At 41.5% G+C, this 22,662-nt stretch overlaps 1 protein-coding gene across 4 annotated transcripts in view; it reads left to right on the plus strand.

Moving 5' to 3' along the window:
• The window catches only part of usp32 (ubiquitin specific peptidase 32), a 66,923-nt gene that overhangs the window by 5,037 nt on the left and 39,224 nt on the right, over window positions 1-22,662 (plus strand). For all 4 annotated transcript variants that reach the window (XM_082504234.1, XM_082504235.1, XM_082504236.1 and 1 more), the window contains exon 2: window positions 15,810-15,937. In XM_082504234.1, coding sequence (XP_082360360.1) covers window positions 15,810-15,937 — 128 coding nt within the window. The remainder of the gene's footprint in view (window positions 1-15,809; window positions 15,938-22,662) is intronic.

Below are 22,662 nucleotides of genomic sequence, written 5' to 3' on the forward strand. Positions count from 1 at the left end.
CCATTGGAGCAAATATCTGAGAGGCAGCATGTTGGGCTGCATCGCTTCTGTGTGTGGATAAGTATGGAAGACCATTTCTTTGCACTGGGATATTTAACAAATTATGGAGACGGCGAACTCGGGCAGTACTGTGAGACACAGACTACTTCCAAAATTATTACAAATGACCAGAGGCTCCCCAGTAAGTCCCATTAGGACTTAAGGAGAGAAATCCCTCCACCTCTATGAATAAAAACCGAGTGTCGGTCCAAAGTTACTGTCCTGTCCTTCACCACTGGAAACTTGTTCTGCTCCTGTCATGGCTGCATTGTAGGTGGATGCATATCTGCTTGTAGAATTTTTGTTCATGTAAAATTTTGAAACCTCATGTTGTCATTGCCAATAAGGTTTCATGCCTCTGGACATTCATCGATTGTGGTCCACATTTTATTTCCGTTTTATAGAAATTAATTGGAAGACTAGCTTTTTTTCAGTTGCACTTCTTATTTATTCTTTGCTTATTTCTGACTCTTAATGATCCTGTTTCCATCTGACATGAATGGTATAGTTAACCATCCATGAGCCCGTTCAGCCTCTGTAGGTGTTGCTTTTCCTTCCTTGGCTGTATTGTACAGTTTGTTTGCTTTTTTTAGAGTAATTGCTCTAAACTCAGAAGAATCTGTAATAGTCTTATTATGTAAAACCCATTTGTTGTTTTTGTTGTTCACCTTTTTTCCCTCTCCGACAGCACAAAATAGACCCTGAGAGTAAAAATGATTTTCCTGTTTTATGTGGTTTTTCCTCTTGCCGACCCCACAACACAGCAGCCTCGTGCTGGTTGCGTGACATCATGTCCACAGGTGAAATGAGCTCTTCAAGAACAGAGCTGCATGTATGTTTGCGCCTCTAGGTGTTTCTGTTGATGCTTTGCCCAGACTAAACAGGGCACCGAGGCACATGTGAGTTCAGGATTTGCTGCTTCAGAAGCCATGGTGGAGGCTTCCAGTCTCGACAGCAGCAGCGGCCGACCAGGCTCAGCTTATTTTATAGGACAGAAAACATCAAGTCACAGCAGGAGGTTCTGGCTGCTCCTCTACTGCCATGATGATTTAGCGAGGTGGCCATATAGTGGAAACCTGCTGTGAAAGTGTCTGTGTGGACAGTATGGGAGAGCCAAAGACAAGCTAAGGATGCAGTGACTTGTGTCGGGTGTTACAGACGCAGTCTTTAGACAGCCTGAGACTGTGAGTGGCTGAAAAGTGTGTTTGGGGCACTCGTAGAAATCACACCCATTGTTTTGTGTGAATCGAATGGTAGCCATTGCATTTAATGCCACTCAGTGTCTAAGAATACCCGGATTGCATCACAGCATTACAATACACAAAGTGTTCTCCATAATGAGGCCTTTCTTTGTTTACTTTCCCATTAGCGCGTCTTATTACAACAGTTTTCTGCTCTCTGGCAGTGCCAATCATCACGTTAGATCAGGAGTTCCAGGAGAACAATGTTTTATTTTATTTGACTCAAACTCGTCTTCGCTTGGTTTACAGATTCTTCGTTCTGTATTTAGCGGAGCCCTTAAGTTATGTAAAAGTGACGCACGTTGAACGTGAAACAAACACAGAAGGTGTCATCAAGGCAAAGATGAAATGAGCGCAATATACAGGAAAATCAAAAGAACTGTGATGTGTGAGAAATGGTTTTCACAAACGTAAATCATCAAAGGTTTATACCAAGAAAGCATTAAGGCATTGAACCAATGAAACAGTTATTTTGAAGCTTGATCTAAAGTAGAGTTTGATTCATCAGTCGCAGTAAAAAGATAGTTTCAAAAAGTAGAGACATCCTTGTTGCAGTTTTGGTGTCTGACTTTGATTTGTGATTTATTCATTTTGCTGATTCTCTTATAAGAACTGTAACTGACAGCATGTACATGCAAAATTCAACTGTCCTTCAATGCACAGTGTCATTTACTTGTTTATGAAACTGTGTAGTTCCACCTGACTGCACTGAGTCACAGGATATTCTCTCACTTTAAGCGCTTTAATAAATTGAACTTAAAGGAGGTGCAAATAATTAACTGAAAATGAGTTGCTGTACGTGCACCTTTATCTGGTGGCATATTCTGCCTCACCAAGCAAAATAACAGATTTACATTAAAAACAACAAACGAATATTAGATAATAAAATAATTTTTCAGTATGTTTATGACATCACCAGGACATGAACCCTTTTTCCTTCCTTGTAACTGCTTTGGTCCTCTGGTCTCAGTGAGGCTGCTGGCTCGGGGGCAGCTTTGGTTCTAGAGCTTTCTTCTGTTAGCTTTAAAATGTCCATGCTCAGCTGGGTGAGAGGGTCAGTGTCTGACCAGGTTTGCTGTTACCACCATGCTGATCTTCCTGTGGTACTGACAAGGTATTTGATGGACTGAGTTTAATTTCCCAGTAAACATCAGTATCAGTAGAATCAGTTATTAAGGCCCTGTTTGTAAATGGCCAGTTTACAGTCACCAGTTAGCCAGAGTACCTGGAGGAGACCCACAGAGGCGCAGGGAGCCTCCTCGCAGTCAGGTGACAGTGCTCATTGTTTAACCAGTGTGTGACACTAAAAACAAAGAATTAAGAAATCATAGAAACTTTCTCAGACGTGCCCTCATTTTTAAAAAAATGTTTCTGATACATTCGGATGGTTTTATGTGATTGGAGTCATACATGGACTCTGTTTAGCATTCATTTTTAGTTTTTTGCAGTCTTTGTTCATATCCATACAGAAGAACGGTGCCTTCTGCAGTTATTTTACTGGTGAGAGTCCCCCAAACTTATTTTACAAGCTCGGGCTTGCTAGCCACGACTATTTCAGACGTGTTTTCCTCAAAGTGGCAGGCTTGTTGTCTACAGAGTAGACAGCTTTTTTCCCTCGTCAGGTGCATGGGGTGGTTATTGAAGACAATCTTGTAAAATCTGCTTGGAAGCCTGAAGAACCAGTAACGACAGGACTATAATTTAGAACTCGTAGCTTTAAAAACAATAAGTGAAGCAGATGCTACAGGAGGGAAAGAGCCTGCCCTTCATTTATTATTCCCGTTGAAAGAAGCTGGTCTCTGGTTCGGTGGCTGTGTGCATTAAAAAGCTCATTTCAAGAGACTAACGTTGTAGAAGATGACCAGTGCAAGCAAATCTAAATTCAGTGCCAGACACAAATTCAGACATTCAATATTAACGAGCTGTTGGAGATCTGCTCCTCAGAACAGGTGTAATATCTTCATCAATGCAGTTACTGTTTTAAACAGAAACGATTTAACTTGATGAATATTTAACATCAGACTCCAAACTCATGAGGACTAAATGGGCTCCTCAGCCAGCTGTGCTCTGCTACCTCTGGTGAACCACCTCCACATCTGTCACCATGGAGATTGTGGAGCTCTCCTAGGACCTCCAGGGTATTTGTTATGCTTGCACTTGCTAATATGTGTGAGATGAAGGCCGCCACATCTTCACGATTCATGTGACTTTAAGGTGCCTGGTCATCATCGCCATAATATTAGATGTGTGTACGTTACGGCAGCAAGTCCCACTATAGGCTGTGAACATTTCCACAGGCCCAAATCTGAACAATAAGCCAAAACGTCTGTAGCCATCTATCTGTTTGTACCTTAATCTGCATTCTTGCATGGAGAGGTGGGAGGGGACTAATCGCTTTTCTACAGCCTCATTAAATCCTGTCCTGGTAGGTTAATGGTTAACTGGCTGGGCTGTTGATGCTTTGACGTTGGATGTATTTATATTACAGACTGTAATGAGTTATGGAAGGTAATTAGAAATATGTTTCACTTGATTCGTAGTCATAATAAAAATACAACATTTTTTTATGCATCGGTCATGGACTGATGTCATTCAGTTTTCTCACGTGTCTTTTAATAAACTGCATCAATGTGGTTTGAAATTTCATGACCTCAGTTTATGTGCAGCTGCTGCAGCTGAATAGAGTGTGCTGAGTGCTGTTACTGCTGCTCTCTGGCTGCACAAGGTCAATTTATTGGTTGGTAATACAGATTATTGATAGGCCACAAAGAGGCGTTGGACCCTGAATTCATGCTTGTACGTGTGAAGAAGGGAGGGAGGGCGAAACATGAAAGGAAAACTAGTACTTACCCTGATTTGTTCTACTTCGTTGCTTTTGAACTGACCTTTGAACTCGAGTTAACGGTTGATCTGCGTCACCAGTGTTTGGTTCACTTTTTCTTTCGAGTCGAGGCAGTGCAAAGCCAGTGTGAAGTGTCTGCTTTTTTCCTGTTCGTTTTCCAAATCTTTCATCGGTTTTCTTTATAAAATGAGTCAAAAAGCTCTGTTGGGATAAGCTCTTTATGTCTGAAGTCTACTAGGGCTGCCACAAACGATTATTTTGATAGTCGACTAGTCACCGATTATTTTTGCGATTAGTCGACTAATCAGATCATCATCCATTGGACATACAGCTTATTGCACCAGCAGCATCTGCTCTTATATAACTATCATTAGCTTACAGCTTTAAGTGTTTAAGGTATGTGCTAACTAAAAATAAAGACAAGATGATAGTTTATTAAATTTTAATGAAATCTGCAGATTGTTGTGGTTTAATAAACTCCTTGCTTTCTAAAATATAACAGGACACCGGAGTAAATTCTTGAGCATCTCACACTTCTGATAATCAGCTGTCTGCTTGACGTTTATTCAGCTGTGTAAAAACTTTAATCTCAGCCAAACCGATTTACTCAGGAACAAATAAAATACTAAAAAAAGCCAAACAATAACATTTTGAAGTTATCTAAGTGACTTATATATATATTTAACCTGAGTAGTGAAAGACGGCGGTGGGTTTGAAAACGATTTGCCGGGAGTCCGGTGTTCTCACGGCTCTAGTTAGCCTAGCCTAGCCTCCGGCTAGCTATCGAGCTAGTGGGTAACAGACGTCTCTGAAAACGTCGGAGCACTTTTGAAAATATGTGGTGTCTTGATAAACTGAGCAGATATTTGAGGTTTACACAGCTACATTCTCGCCTGAAAATATGTTAAACATTTATTTTGTGACCCAGAAAGAATAATAAGAGTAAAACCAACTAGCTGCCGCCATTGTTGGAAACTGAGCTGGGCCGCGCTATGAATTCTGGGACACAGCTTCTTCTTCTTCGGGGTTTAACGGCAGTTGGCATCCTTGTACATGCAGTGCTGCCATCTTCTGTTTCAGTCCATTATTACACTCTTAAATCCTGCTATTATTCCTGCGTCTTTCAGGATCTTACAAAGCTTCAAATGACACGTCGACTATTAAATCAGTCGTCGACGATTTTGATAGTCGACGTAATCGTGACTAGTCGACTAATCGTGGCAGCCCTAAAGTCTACAGCTCAGACTCAGAGAGGAGCTCAGAATCTGAACTGAATAACGAATCATGTAACAAAATGAATTCATGAATCTGATTCTTATCATCCTTCACATTAAAAAACAACTTCAAAGATTTATTTGCTGTTTTTTTGTTGTTGTTTGTTTGTTTGTTTTGTGGTTAATCAGAGATGTGGAGGACAGCCAGGTTTCTGTGTGCAGTGGTTGTACGGATCGTTTTCTGCTGCTTGTGTCATGAATACAGTTAGCTGCTACCTCTCATGACACACAAGGGGGCTTTAGTCTCTCTTCCTGCAGCTTTGTGCTCTGTGTTGATCCCCATGTGTGATTGGCTGCCTGCAGCCTGTGATTCAGCACTTGAGCATTAATCAGTCCTGTCTTCAGTTGGGTAGCTGTCACCTCTCATTGATGCATGGGTTCAGGCCCGAGTAGAAGGCGGGTACCCTGCTGACCTCAGACCCACAGCATGTAGCTGGGCCAGTTTATTAAAATGGCTTAGGTGTATTGTTAGAATTCCATCAATATTATTTGTACAGATTGCTTAATATAATTATATTTATCAATATTGTCAATATATCTTATGGCTATAGAATTTGTGAAGATGTAATTCTCAAAGCTAAGCTCATCAGTGATGTTGTGGTCAGCTTTAATGCTAATCATGTAGGAGGATGTTTAGTAATCTGCCTGGGTACTATGGGATGTGCTAATGTATTAGGGTTACATAATTGGATAGGTGCTGATGGAATTTGCTGCTTGCACGTTTGGAAAAGGCACCCGAGGCTGAAAGGTATGAAAGATATGCTCCCATCCAGATGATGGATGTCTTTTTCAGGTAGGGCCTTGTGTGTCAGCAGGACGCTGCTCGAGTGCACGCTTCATCTGTTACCACAGTATAGCTTCATGGTGCTGATCTGGCGTACCTCAGGTTCAACCTTTCAAACACTTTGCTCTCTCAAAAGTCCAGCAAATGCTTTCCTCAGTTCCCAGTAACACCACAAGTGGTGCTAAAATAGAGGGGATACAGAATTGTAACAACGTCTCTTAAAGCGGTACATTTTCTCATTTTAAATATTAAATATTTTATTGACAACTGATCATAAAAACAACATAGTGGATCTGCACCTCAGTCATTGCATTATGTGCACAGTGTTTTTGGCACTGGGGTTGTATTAGCAGTGATGAGAAAAATTAAATGAGTGAGCCGCGTGAGCTCAGCATCAGCCTCTCGAGGCAGCCGTACATAAACAGGAGTATTAGCTGCTCCAGTTTCTGCAGTTGCCATCCAGCTTCACGTAGATTTTGTACTCGGCAGCTGGTAGGTTAATGACTGGCCAATGCATACTCTGTGGTCCTGCAGGTGCTTATGGGGTTCTGTGTGCACAGTTCATGAAGAGAAACATATTTCCCGATAGTCCTAGCTGCACATCCCTGAACGTGGATGACTTATAAATGGCCCTAGATCACACAGACATGCAGCTTTTCTGCAAAGTACAAAAGGCTGTTTGGTGCCTTTAAAAACAGTCGTTTCTTTGTGTTTTCATTCAAATATTGTCAACTCTTCCCACACATGAATATTTAACAGAAGTTAATGTTAACCTTAGAGTGTCAAAACCAACACAAGATATTTGTTGTTTTGGATCAGAGCCATGTCTCCCTGCTTGCTACGGGAGAATCTGCAGAGATCTGTGTGCAAAAGGAGAGTGGGTGTGGGGCTTTGCCGAGCGAACACTGTATGTAGTCCAATTTTAAGGTATCGACCTTACTAGATATAAACTATATAGCATCATCCTGCATTGCAACTAAAATCTAATGAAACATTTTAGCTGCTGATGTTGCTCAAAGATTCCTTGGCAGTCGGTTCTGCTCTTTAGGTGCAGATCCACCACTGAAATCAGTGCTAGGCATGAGAACTTTGGAGGCAGCTAAGTAGGGGTAGCTGTGTTCACTGGAGGAGCCAAGGTCACTGCCATTGGGTGGCATTGGGCGTATGCAGAATTGGCCTTCCCATGAGCCCTTTTCAGGATTTCTGTTTCAGGATCCCTTGATCCACAAGGTGATGTAATATTTGTGTGTGTGTGACTGCAGTGACATTTCTGAGCTCAAAGACGACATCAGATGTTGCAGCTTGTTTTAGTACATGTGGAAAAATGTTACATCGTTAACAGCAAGGTTTAAAGGAGTGGACAGCCGTTTGTCCTGCTTCTGCAGGATGAAAGAAAAAGGTCACCAGTGATCTACTGGTGCCTCAGTCTGGGTAAGATCACATGGATGTTAGGCATCGCCCCCCCAGTGGGAAGTAAAATCACTGTTTTTGTCACTTTTTTCCACAAATCAATAGACTTTATCGACTGTTGCCACACAGGTGCGTACACACACACACACACACACACACACACACACACACACACCTTCTATTAAGTTGATCTTTGGCTTCATAGTTGAAGATGTGGTTTATCATTGTTGGCCTGTTGCAGATTTTAGTGATATAAAAGAAATGCAAACACTTGCACTACGAGGGAAATTCAATACAGCCGGGCTTTCTTTGCTTTAGCGGAGTTGAAAAAATCTAAAACCCCAGCTGGACATAACCGGTATCACAACGGTGGTTATCAGCTTCCTGTGTTAAGCTGAGCTTTCTGCTCTGGGTCCGATGCACATTCTCATCAAAGGGGCTTTTAATGTGTTGCCCGACTCTCCTTCAGCACAGAATAATCCCCACGAGCACAGCCGACTCCAGTGAGTGTTATCAAATGATTATATTGAAATGGTGATAAAATCTAACATTACATTGCAACACTGTTGCAAAGAAGACAGGAAATTAATGTTGCAGAAAATTGTTAATCCTGTGATTTAGCGCCCAGAGCGGTACGATGAGCATTTTAATCAGAGTTAATTGTTTTAAGTGTGGGTGTGCTCACGGTGCTGCTGTTCATTTTTAACATAACTGCCTCACATTAGCTCGGAAACTTTAAACTGGATACATTTAAACACTGAAACTTACTGACCCACCGGCTAATGAAGGAGATGTGGAAATCCTTTTAGTTTGCCTGCACACAAAGGGAAATTAACTTCATTGATCAAATAGCTATTCTTGGTTGTTGTTGTGTGTTCTAGTAGCTTCCAATTCAACAGTGTAAAGGAGACTTGGCAGTAAAGTAAAGCAAAAATGTATAGATTTCTGGCATCACCAAAAGAATAGACTGCACAAGCCACTAACAACAAGATGCACAGTTTGCACTGCTCTGACTTTGTAGCTTCATTTGCTGTTAGTAAGCTAAACAGCTTAACAACTGGCACATAGAGAATACAGAGAATTTACATTGCAGTTAAAATATGATGCAAATAAAAGAGTTTCTCTAAGGTTTTGTGCTCAGAAGAAGTTGCCATGGTGAGTTGGTCAGTTACAAAGAGGGCCACTTTGGTAACACCAAGAACTCTGACTTGAAGCTCGACGTAGCTCACTGACCCATTAATCTCGCTTTGCTTTGGCTCAGCATCAGAGCTTTTCTGCAAAATGGGGCGATCGTGGCTCAAGAGTTGGGAGTTCGCCTTGTAATCGGAAGGTTGCCGGTTCGAGCCCCGGCTTGGACAGTCTCGGTCGTTGTGTCCTTGGGCAAGACACTTCACCCGTTGCCTACTGGTGGTGGTCAGAGGGCCCGGTGGCGCCAGTGTCCGGCAGCCTCGCCTCTGTCAGTGCGCCCCAGGGTGGCTGTGGCTACAGTGTAGCTGCCATCACCAGTGTGTGAATGTGTGGATGACTGGATGTGTAAAGCGCTTTGGGGTCCTTAGGGACTAGAAAAGCGCTATACAAATACAGGCCAAAATGACCAAGATTTTAAAAAAGCAGCCCTCAGACGTCTAACTTTGGGATATCTTCATCTTTATACCAGCGATGACTTATTAAAGAAAGTGAAAGGCGTAGGGTTAGACGTGCACAGCTTCTTTGGATTCGCAACACGCAAGCTAAAATCCCCATGTAGTTTTCAGCCAGCAGAAGCAGCAGATACACGAGGCACCAGCGAAATAAATGTTCACAGTTCAGAGCTGTTGCACTCCGTCGGGTGGATGTCATTAAGCGCTGATGTTTGTTGGTGTCATTCCATGTTTCAGTGGCTCTCACCGCTGTGCACCAGGAAACCATTTCTGTGTTGTAATAGACTGCACGCAGGTGTCGTTACAGCAGCTGGAGTGATCTGTGAAAAGGACCGGAGGCCTTTTTTAATAGAATTCATCTCTCCCAAAACAAAACACACACGATTCCCATCCATTATCTCAGAACACGAGATCATGTATTATTTTCTAATGATAGTCTGTTTTTTACATTCCGTGCAGTTTCCACTCATATTTAGTATTACCACAACCTGCACACCAACGTGCAGGACTATGCAGGGAGCAGATAAACCCATGACTCTTTGGGACAGTGGCTTTCTTTAGTCTCGTTGTCTCTGCGAGGTTGTCAGTGACCTGTAAATACCTTCTGATCGTCAGCTTACCTTTCATAAAACCACATCTTGGCACTTTTTTGGCACTTGACACAGTTTTCATGTGTTGTGCCCAAAAACCAGGATAATTGAAAAGGTTCTTGTTCTGTGTTGTGCTTACAGCACACCTGTGCCCAGCAGACGTGTTGTTAGTTTTATACATTTATATAATACTTTCCTAGTCTTGCTGACCACTTACTTACTTTGCATTTGTACAGCACTTTATTCTGTAGACTTAAACCACATCATTGCCAATTTAAAATCCACCCAGGAAACCCCGGCTGTGGTTTGGGTTCTTCATGCTGCGAGGAGACACCACCCTAACGATGTGCTCGTCCTCTCAGGCAGGAGAAAAGCCTCAGTAGCAGTGTGACCTTTAACATTTTTCAAACTCGCTGAGCCTGTATCTATAAATACATTTTTTAGGTTTTGTATGGTTCAGTGTTTCTGTTTTTGTGGAAATAAATGTGAAGAATGAAGGTGGAGTCACACCCTGCCCATCAGCTGATCTTACAACTCTTACTTAAATTACCTGAAGAGACACCAGCTCCCTCCTCATACCTGTTATGTCAGTTCGGTCAAACACCAGCACCCTGCTGTTACTGCTGAAAGGCATTTGCGGTAATTTATTTGCGTCACTTCATTAGCACAGCCCGTTAACACAAATTGTGCATTCTTAGTAAAGTTTGATCCAGCTGAGGCCGTTAGTTTAAGGCTTTGTCTGTGTGACAGTAGTCAGAGTGAAACTGCGTCTGTGGAGATGACAAAGGTTACTGGGCCAACCAAGGTATATGCATGGTGTGTGCGCCCGCACCGTCACTTCCTGTAAATGGGGTTTGAACTCTGTTTTGTTGTTAAACTGATTTTTACTTTTTTAAAATAAAGATTTATGTCCAGTTACTCTTGGTTACTTGCTAAAGAGAAGTCAGAGGTATGTGATTAGCTCAGTTTTACTGATTATCTGCCTGTCAGCAAGATTACAGTAAAAGTAACTGTCTGCATTTCAGTAAACTTAGTGGAGAGGTGGAGCATGGTCAGAAGAAGAACCTTTTGAATTTTAGTGTTGTTACTTTCTTTAGGGCATTGTCTCGGTGGAAGGCGTGCTCTCCGGGTCTCCTCGGATGTCGTTAGCCTGCGTGCACGGGCTCTGCTTTTTTGTTAAAGGCACAGTAGTCCACTGTTATTTGAATTAGCTGTTGCACCCTAACACCAACGTATCCAGGTAAAAGCGATTCTCTTTTAATGTCTCTCCTCTTAAACTTTTAGTTGGAAATAAAGTTTATTGCTCAAAATGAGTTTATGCCTGAATGTTGCCGGCTAACATCGCGGTGACAGTGTGTGTGCATGAGCGTTTGCACGTGTGTCTGGGTAGGCTTTAGGGTCAAACCTGAAACCCCATGAGCACTACTGCCCCTACTGGCTCTGTCGAAATAGGTGATATCAGAAACCCGAGTGTGGTTCAGAGACGCTTATAAAGAAAAGTTTCCATAAAGGCGGAATAACAGCTTTTAAGGGAGTTGTTGATGGAACTCGGCATGAGTAGTTTTCCGTAAGACGCAAACAAAAATGTCATATGTGCTTCTTGCTTTGACCTTGTGCTGTCGAAGGGTTAAATTAAACTGATTCAGCTGAAGCTGTGACAGAAAATATTACACGTGTATTAAAGAGCAGTTGTCGAAGTGGAGCTGATTAGACAGCATCAACAATGTGAGCGTTGACAGAGAGGCGTGGTAGTATTAATGTAATCATGTAACAGTGTGAAAGAAAGACTGGGATTGTTTTTACGTTTGCCTTAAGTGCACTAAAAAGTCGAATCATCACACGTTACAAAGGCTGTGCAGATATCACTGGCTTTAACGGATGTGCAAGTTTGCATATCTATCACACATGGTTAGCTTTGACTTTGACCACATGAATCTGTTTTTAAGCTCTATTTTGGTCTCCACCATCTCCAGTGACGGTGTGTCTTTGTCATCATATAAACAACATCTTGCATTGTAAACATATTCTCCAATCAGACTTTAAAATACCTCGATGACGATGGAGATTCTAGTGCTCTCCATCCCGTCCTCATCAACATCTCATAAGCTTCTCTGGAAAATTTCTCAAGATTTGTTGCACACTTGGAATCAAGGATGAGCTAAAGTTTAGCTGATATGTCAATGAACATTTAAAGGTCAAGAATAGTCCAATAACTGTTATGGTAATTATGTCATAGTTAGCACAGTCCTGTCTGTCATAACTAGACATGGACCGATCCGATATTAGGTATCAGTATCGGTCCGATACTGACGTAAATTACTGGATCGGATATCGGAGAGAAATAAAAAATGTAATCCGATCCATTAGATATCAAAAAAGCACCTCACAAAACTTGCGACACGGCGTAACTCAGCTCATAACCGTAGCACGTGGGAGCAGTGTGGTCACGTGATAGAGCGGTCGTGTGTATTTGTAGCCTCGCTACCAAACCAGCATTTCATCTCCGAGGAAGTGATCCCAGAGAGAAGTAAAGCAAGCGTGTAAGTTCGTCTCTGAATGTTTGTAAAGCATTCCAGCGTTAAGCTTAACAACCTATGGAGCGACTGCCTCTCTCTCTCCCTCTCCTGCTGCTACTTCAATCATGAACCTGATCAATGATCAGCTGATCGTCTCTCTTGTTTGTTTTTGGCCCACTTTGCACCAGAAAGAGGAAACCAGCGGCTGAACAACAGCAGCACGTTTAAGCTTGATCAGCTGTTGTTAGAATGTATTTATTATTACTTTCTACTCGAGGATCTTTTTCTACAGCTGACGCTGGTAACTGTGCAGGGGCGGATCTAGCAAAGTTTAGCCAGGGGGGCCGATAGGGCATGAACAGGGAAAAGGGGGCACAAAGACATACTTTTCTTTCTTATTCTCATTTAAAATGTCGAGCTTTTAATAAATAATTATCTGACACCCAAAGTTTTAATTTGATGTAAAATGTATAGAAGTCCATTACTGTATATAGTGACTGTTAAGTCTAATATATATACCCTAGTAAGCTATAGTACTTTTTCCTTTGGGAAGGTACCATCTGTGCAGTCTGCAATTTTGTTGAAGAAAGATGTTGAATCTATTTAATTATTCTTGAAAAATAATTGATTTCTGTGCATTTTTTTCCACACTGCATCAAATTAAGGTTGATTACATCGATTAAGCATCATGAGGTGGAGGGTGGGGGGTGGTTCCCTATTTTTTTGCTGGGAGTTTGCAACCCTATTAGTTAGGTTGCTTAATATTTCTGCTAAGTGCTCTTTAAAATACCAGAATAGGGAGGATGGAGCAGGTTTAAGTTTATTAGATTGATCAGTTTTGCTGAACTATGAAATATTTTGTGTGTAGTGTATTTTTTTTTAAATACAGGTATAACAGAATAGCTTCAGTGTTGTTGTTTATTTAAACTTGAGTATGAACTTATACAAAATGCAGCAATATATTAAAAACACACTATATCGGATTCATATCGGTATCGGCAGATATCCAAATTTATGGTATCGGACATAAAAAAAGTGGTATCGTGCCATCTCTAGTCATAACACTAACCTGCAACCTCTCTGATTGGTGGAGGCATATAAATACAAGTAGCCACAAGTGGTGTAATTGCAGCAATGGCTGTAATGGAAGCTGCATACTGTAGTGGTAAGACTACACACCTCTGGAGCGGGGGTTGCAAGTTTGATTTCCACCCGGTATCCAGTAAGGGTCCTGGCTATGACCCCCATGCTAGAAACAAGCCCTGGAGTGGCGTGGCTACGTCTGCAGCCTGTCCACAGTTCAGGACACAAGCATTTCACTGCATGTTCACTATATGTTGTACTGTGACCAGTGTTGGGAAGGTTACTTTTAAAATGTATTCCATTACAGAATACAGATTACATGCCCCAAAATGTATTCTGTAACGTATTCCGTTACGTTACTCAATGACAGTAACGTATTCTGAATACTTTGGATTACTTAATATATTATCATGCTTTTTACAACAACGTGAATGTACTATTGCTGTGTGATTTATTACTGTTACTGAAGGTCCGCGACTCCGAACTGTAGTAAAGGGACCTCTGACTAATACGGCGGGGTCCCTGTCGGCTCGTAGCCGAAAAATAGCTTTACTTTGTTGTCTGGGTCAACTTTGCTAGCAGAGACAGAGAGAGGCGTTGAAAGGCTCCAACAGAACTTATTGTTTCGGAGGAAAACACGAACACGGTGTACAGTCGAGTCTTAATAGCTTACTTACAACTGGGCTCGTCAGGCACTCTTCTTGGCTGCAGTGGTTATTATTATATTTACATGTTTCCAGCTCCCGTTTCTCCTCGATGACAACTCGTACCTTTCCACTCCCCTTTTTCTCCCTCCTCGCGCTCACAGACCCATAACGTGTGTGGCAGTCCATTCTCCCTGCAGCACGGACTACACTGCCCATGATGCTACATTCTTTAGAGCTATGCTTGTAGCATTCTGCCTGTTAGCTTAGCACAACAACAACAACGAAATGCGCTCTCTCACCCAGGAAACACACAGTCGCAGAGAGAGAGAGAGAGCGTCGCCCTGTAAACATGGCAACTGTAACGCTGCCGCCTGGAACAACAGCACGTAGCTGTCAAACAAAACCAAACAGTCCTGACCCGCGACAATATGAAACAGGAAAGTACCGCCGTGTAATCCATTTATTTCAACAAAGTAACTGTATTCTGAATACCACCTTTTTAAACGGTAACTGTAACGGAATACAGTTACTCATATTTTGTATTCTAAATACGTAATGGCGGTACATGTATTCCGTTACTCCCCAACACTGACTGTGACAAACAACAGTTGTATATTTGCAATTACATAAGCAGTGTAGAAAATGAGCATACTGAAATGACTAAAGTTTCTTTCTTTAAAGCCACACTTTAATGCAGACAAGGTCAAATTTAAGGACGTCCGTTATTTGTAGTCTCTTAAGACTACAACAGGAAACACACTGTTTTAGTTTATCATTGATTCAGAAAACATCAAAGTTGCGCTTGGATCATTTGATAGGCTACCCTCTGACGAGCAACATCCAATCCTGAAGCAGGTGGACCAGTCATCCAATCTAATCAGACATTTGTCAAAACCAGTCGAGCAGTTCTGTCATGCTGCTGTGGCTCCAACCCCAGCACTACCAGCTTTTCATATGGAGTCTTTAAAGTGCCCTCAATTTCTAACTAATGTACCTACATTTGTATTTGCTAATTTACTGCAGCTTATCCCTGTTGAACTGTGATTGGCTGCTGAAAGCTGATAAGTCAACAGTTAATGATTCCGTTTTACTGCACGCTGACCCCTTGCCTATCAGATGAGCGGCACCTACTGGTATCTTGTTGATCATTTAGCTACAATGTGGTCATGGAAGCTGTAAACAGGATCCTTTTCAGCCGTTAGTCAGCAGTTTGCTGTCACCGCTGTGTATAGTCGGTGACATTGTTCGCTACAGCGCCACAGTTACTACTACATGTGTAAGCAGCTTTGTCATTTTTACCAACTGTTCCAGAGTTAATCTATGGATTAACGACATGACACCGTTAAACTTCTTTTTCAGGCGCTTCTGTTAGAAGATCATTTTAACCGTTGCATTAAAAGCGCTTCCTCTGTTTACTGTAATTGGATGGAAGTCATTCTTTCTGTGTTGCTGCCAACAGTTGTGCTGCAGTCCTAGTGAAGTGAAGGTGAAAGAAATCTGGCATCTAGTCCTCAGAGCTTCAAACAATGACATTTAAAAACATTAAAGACGTATTTCAGGACCATCCAGACCTTGGTCCTAATACAGTTTTTAAACTGTTGTAGCCATTGCTTGTTTCTTTACTGTTTATCTTTCGTAGATTCTGTTTTTCTCTTGCAGACTTGTAGCATGACTTCGCAAACAACTGCAGATCAGCTCTCCGTCTCTGTTGATGTAATCCCATCTCTGTTTGTCTCTCTGTAGTCACTGATGTGGAACTGAAGCGGCTGAAAGATGCCTTCAAAAGAACCAGTGGCCTCTCCTATTACATGACCCAGCAGTGTTTCTACAGGGAAGTGCTGGGAGATGGAGTTCCCCCTAAAGTCGCAGAGGTAAGCCACAATGATGTCACACCACGTATTCTGAGTGGGTAACGGTGGCGGCAGTTTCCAGGAAGCCAACAAAATCAGTTCGGTTATGCCTTAGCAGTGTGACCAACGAGCTTTGTATGAAGGATTTTATTGTAAGTACAAGCTAGAGATTTTAGTTGTAGTGAGGGGCCATTTCACCTCACATTAGGCTCAGCCTTGCATTCCACTGAAAGACTTATTGATCCAATAAAAAGGTATCATTACCATTTTATAGCTCTGTGTTTCCTGTTGAAAAGCATCAGTCTGATGTTCGAGGCTAAAGAACAGCCAAAGTTCTGCAGGGGAATAAATATAGAATAGCAACGTTGTTTCCAGTTTATTTATAGCTGCTTAAAGGAGACTCTTCGTGCAGATACAGAGGAGAGTCTGTTTTTCTTTGAAGTAACTGAATCATTAAAGTAATCAACACAGACCTAGACTTGATATATACAGCTGGTGTATATGCAACAGTATGACGATATACGTATAATATAGTCTGACTACAGTTTCCCTCACACATCCCCATCTGACAGAGCTTCCTCCTGTCACTTTTTACGACTTGTCATTCTCATGTTACACATTTGAAACCTGCTCTTCTTCTTCTTCTGGTGAAGTTGACAGATTTAAAAATACTCTGGAGGAATATAGACTGAAATGAAATGTAAAGACTCAAAGTGTAATAGTCATCGAAGAATGGGCAGTTTATCTTTCTCTCTATACATATAGATATAGAGAGGACAGAATCAGAATGCTTTATTAATCCCTGACTAAATTCTGTGGGTTACAGTTGACAGTAACCAACAAGACAGTAACAGACTAAACTGTTTAAATAATGCAACATGTCAGAGAGTTTACAAATGTAAGAAATAGCGCTAATATGTACAAACGGCTCAATTATACAGATGGATGGATATTTAATTATTTAATTCGGGTTTGGTTTGGTTTTTATTGGGCTACTGATCGCTTTGTGTTGACAGCAACCTGGTCTTGCTCTTGAAATGAGCTACTAATTCCTTTGTTCATTCCTTTTAATTATTTTGGTTTATGGGCTTTTTGTATGACAAAGTTTAAATTGGTAGATGTCAGGCTGTTCATGCAGAATAACCTGAATTATAAAACTGCTCCAGGGAAATGACAGGTAGAGGGCGGCCTGAATCATTTTAAATGTGTCTGTATTAAACAGAAATAATAGAATTTCCAGAGTTTAGTTTGATTTGGATTACTTGAAAGTTGAATGAAGATTTCTTTTTTGTATTTCTTTCTTTTACCAATGTTAGGTTTTGAATAGCGTGTGTGCAAATATGGCCCAAATTACAGATCCTGCTTCATTGTTTGGGGCATTTAAGGGAGTTAGAGTCCAGTCAGACACATGGGAGCATCCTAATGTTCTGACGACAGGGTTTCTTTAGTCTTGTCTGCTTTGCTCAAACACACCTACCCTCACCGCTCTGCACATGATTGTTTATGTAATGAAGAAAAAAAGAAAAACGAGGTTTTGATTGAAGTTTGTTGTCCTTGCTCTGTATGCATTTCGACTTTACGATGGAGTGACGATCCTAACATGAACTACTGATAAAGGTGCTCTGACATAATTCACACCTGCCTGTCACTTTTTCTTCTCCTGTGTTTTTTGTGCCGTGTCATGCACGTTGTGTGGGCACAACCATTTAAAGTTCACAATCGTTTAAAATCAGTTTGCTTGTGTAATAGGAATGCATTTTCCTCACATTATATCATAAATCATGCTGCTCTAACTGTTCAAGAGCACATGTCCCCTGCTGTCCTCTGCAGTCTTAGTTGCGAGGTGACAGCAAATGGTTATCTCAGTCCAAACGTGGGCTTTCCTCTGTCGTGTCCCACTGCTTTCTTCTGTAGCTTCAGTTGCTTCATAAAAATGTAACCACGTGTTGTGGCTGGATTGTGCATATCTGCTATGCATACGCTGTACATTTGTGGAAAACACTACAATGGCAAACAAAAACGTGCGTGATTCAGTTAAGGCTCGCTGCTCTGCCAGTTTCTTGAGCATACAATAACAACACCTACCTTGTCTCCTCAGTGCATTAGTAAGGCCAGTGTTAGTCATCGCGCACCCCCCACTCCATCTGCTGCTTATTAAACACACGGCTTGCATGTCTTCACTACAGCACGTGTCATCTCCCTCCTTCTTCTCCTTTGTCACCATGGCAGCAGTTACTGCGGTGACAGTAGTCCAGATGTAAGGTTGCTGCTGGTGTCTTCAAATATAGCCGTGGCTACTGCACAGTCTGGTAGTTCAAAGAAAGCCCGACCCAATCAGTCAGTCAAGGAACACGCACTGTTCAGTGCTCAGAGGTTTATCTGGTGTTTTATCATAAGTGTATAATGACTAGGGCTGAGTATCGTCACTGATTTCTAGAATCGATTCGATTCCGATTCACAAGATCCCGATTCGATTCAATTTGATTCGATTCAATTCGATTTAAATCTGGGAAATTTTGCCTCAGACAGTCAGAAATATTATAATTCTGATCAGTACATTTACATATTTTTGTATCTATAAAAAGGAAGCTGACACTTTCCAGACTTTATCAAAGGTGTGAGCATCACAGCAGAGGCCTTTGTGTCAAAGTCGCTGAAGATAAAACAGAAAAACATGAAGGTGATTTTCCTGTTCTGGGATTTTATAAAAATATTCTGCAGTAGATCAAAAACAAATGAAAATCATTAACCAGCATATGAACATCACCTCTGACGTTACAGCAGTTTTATTAGAGACACGGCGTTTTGTATTTTTTATACTTTTAAAAAGTTTCAATTTGTTCAGAAGCCTGTTGAACAGCAGAAATTAGGTTTTCTTTTCAGAAGTAAGTAAAAGAAAAAAAACAGCAGCTGACAGCCTGTAAACAACGGTAGACTTGTGCGTAACAAGCAAGTGAATAATGCAGAAAACAGATTTTTAGGCGGGAAACTGTTGTTGAAGTACAGAGAGAGAGAGAGAGCTGTGCATCCTGGTGGAAGCAAAACAGTAAAAGTCAGAGTGAATCCATGATGATGTTTATGTGAAGCGTAGTTTGGATCTTCTTTTGCTGCTGGTTCAGTCAATATTGTTTGGAGAGACATCAAACTAACAGCTTCAGAATCAGCGCAAAAACGGCGTAAACACAAAGCGCGGACCCGCCGACAGATCAGAGTCAGCGAGCTGTCGGCTTTCAGCCCTGATCGTGTCCGTGCCGTCGGTGAGAAAGTCACATCTCACTGATTCTGATCCGTCGGCGCTGTGTGTTTACATCTTTGTGCAGAATCCGTGTTCCTGCTCTCATTTACTATTTAGCTGTTTGGCGGTTGTTGAAATTTTGTGAGGTTTCACCTGAGATTGTGGCGTTTCGGGCAAAATACATTTATATTAAAAAATCGATTCAGGATTTTAATGAATCGATATCACGATTTTAATCGATAAATCGATAATCAAAACCCAGCCCTAATAATGACGGTGCTGACGATCATTCGTGGCCAAGTATCCAGAGATTTTATGTACTGGATAAATCGCATGTTGGCTTGATGTTTTGTTTTTTGTTTGTTTTCACTCAGTGTTATCTCAGTAGGATGAACAGTTATTAACTGGTATTTTGTTCCTCAGGCACACATATGCTGATAAATCCTGATAGTTAATGTATAAGTACAAGGAGTTATTGTTGCTCACAGTGTGCTGTAGCAAGAAGGTCTCATGGTGAACTACCAAATGCTTCAGGATGAACACAAATACCATTACACCTTCCACATGTAATATAACAACAAGGTTTGAGCCGATCACTGTTTGGGAGGTGGGAGTGGGAGTGGGAGGAGAGACAGACGAGTTAAGAAGCGTGCTTTAGTTGGCTGCGTCGAGGACTTCCCCACAGTCTCTGGGGACTCCACAGTCAGTTTCATGTATGAAACTATATGCGTGTAGTGATATTTAAAGAGTAACAGTAACAAAATATTTACAGCTTTAAAAAGAATAAAGAACTAATCTGCTCTTGTAGAGGTTTCCTCTGCAACCTGACGACTCAACTTGGCTCTGAGCTTCGTGGACACGAATTCTCCGTTTCATAGTTTGAGTTAAGCTCCAAAAACACTCCGACCTGTGTGTCTTCATCAGCTCTACTCTTTGTCCAACTTAAACACATTTTGTCCAGTTTGTCGTTGTTCGTGGACTCGTCACATCGTCAGAATTATGACTTGACCAATGTTCCTGAGAAACACTAAAGACACGCTGTCTCTCACAGGTGAAATGTGCTTTCTGTGACGGTTGACCTTTTGCATGTAGATCGGCGGACTTCCCCTTTAATTTTGTTTTCCCACAAATGTGCGTTTACTGAAATTGATCACGTTTCTCTTCATAAAGCCACTGAGATTTTTTTTGTGCGTGTGTGTATTCAATAAATACTATTTGCAGGTTTTTGGCAGTCGGGATGGCAGTGAATACAAACCTGACTTACAGTTTATACATGGATCAGTGAATGCATCAGTATTTTTAGTTTCTGTCACTTTTTAATATAAATAAATAAATGCAGGTTTAAATGAAGAAGATGGTTAAGTGTTTAAGGTATGTGCTAACTAAAAATAAAGACAAAAAGATAGTTTATTAAATTTTAATGAAATTTGCAGATTGTTTCGGTGAAGTTTAATAAACTCCTTGCTATCTAAAATATAACAGGACATCGGAGTATATTCTGGAGCATCTCACACTTCTGATAATCAGCTGTCTGCTTGATGTTTATTCAGCTGTGTAAAAACTATAACTTTAATCTCAGACAAACCGATTTACTCAGGAACAAATAAAACACCAAAAAAAGCCAAACAACAACATTTTTAAGTTATCTAAGTGACTCATATATCATGTTTAACCTGAGTAGGGAAAGACCGCGGTGGGTTTGAAAACGATTTGCCGGGAGTCCGGTGTTCTCACGGCTCTAGTTAGCCTAGCCCCCGGCTAGCTATCGAGCTAGTGGGTAACAGACGTCTCCGAAAACGTCGGAGCGCTTTTGAAAATATGTGGTGTCCTGATAAACTGAGCAGATATTTGAGGTTTACACAGCTACATTCTCGCCTGAACATATGTTAAACGTTTATTTTGTGACCCAGAAAGAATAATAAGAGTAATATTAAAACTAACCAGCTGCCGCCATTGTTGGAAACTGAGCTGGGCCGCGCTATGAATTCTGGGACACAGCTTCTTCTTCGTCGGGGTTTAACGGCAGCTGGCATCCTCGTACATGCAGTGCTGCCATCTTCTGTTTCAGTCCGTTATTACACTCTGAAATCCTGCTACTTATTCCTGCGTCTTTTGTGATCTTACAAAGCTTCAAACGACGCGTCGACTATTATCTGTGGGTTTCCCAGGTTTGCTGACCAGTGGTCTGATCAGTGGTCCAGTGGACCATTGATCAGTGGTCCATTGTGGTATCAATCAGACCACTGGTCTTTGATAATTATGATTGACATGGCAGCACTGAATGCACATGTGCTGTATCAAGCATGCACCGGGACGCAGGAAAGACGGGTGGACTTCCTGGTGGAGCTTGCAGGAGAGTTGGCTCACTCTCATGTAGCTGGGAAGAAGGCAAGAAAAGAACAGTTGCTTCGGACACAACCCTCCACACCTATCCCTGGAAAAAGAGCCATGTGTCAGGTCAAACACAAATGCAAGAACAATCATGCCACTGTGCGATGTGTTCACTGCTACAGATACACATGTGGTAAATGCAGACTACAGATACCATGGCAGTGCCAGGATTGTGAGTGATTGCTGAAAATGTTGAAGTGTACTCACTCACTTTTTATTATTATTTGTAAATATGTGTACAAATGGTTGGTTTTTTGTACCGTTTTTATCAATAAATCTCAGCAACAAAGGACATGTGTTGATTTCTCCCTAAGATGGCAAACTGAAACACTCCAAGTTGGTGACTTTTGGAGATTTATTTTCCTGGATGATTGAGAATGCATCAAGACGAACACAAAAGGAAGTTCACCGCTTTTAGCAGCCCCCCCCCGACAAACAAAGAGGCAGTTGGCAGTTAGAAATCAGCAATCATTCACACACCCCCACTGCCCTCCAGAATTCTCAGGTAACAACCTAATTTACATATGAATGACTAGCCAATGTAGCTTCCACTTGGCTGAAGCTAAAGCTTAGCTAAAAGCCTACCAGGTAGAAAGCCAAATGGCTGCTCTCGGGGACTCTAAGCAGCAGTGTGTGATGAAGGGGCGGCAGATGACGGTGAAAGTGTTGGATTTAGGAATTTGCATCGTATGACACAGTGTGACTTCCGTGTTTTTAAAAGCCACAAATAAAGCTTCTGTACTCTGTGTGACCTGCTGGCATGGACATGCTTCATCAGCTTCTGACTGCAGAGTCATGTTATGCAGGCCATCAGCGTGTCCTTTAGCTTAATGACAGCAGCGCCTCCGTAACACGAGCTGATATAGTTTTAAAGATGAGGAGCACATTTCTCTATTTTTGTTTTGGGTGATTTTCTCTCACAGTTCCACAGAAACTAGTCCAGGGCTACTTCTGAGAAACTGAACTGAAAATGAATTGTAAGTCCAGCACAGGAAGTACTTTCCTCCTGTCAGCTTTCCTTTTACTGACATCGTACTGTAGGTCTTGCAGTATTCCAGAGTCACCAACATTACTGCATCCAAGCTGTTATGTTAAATGTTACATTTGTTATATTTTTGAA

Source organism: Aulonocara stuartgranti (genome assembly GCF_965226115.1).
Source record: "Aulonocara stuartgranti genome assembly, chromosome: 14".
In the NCBI taxonomy this organism is placed as follows: Eukaryota; Metazoa; Chordata; class Actinopteri; order Cichliformes; family Cichlidae; genus Aulonocara; species Aulonocara stuartgranti.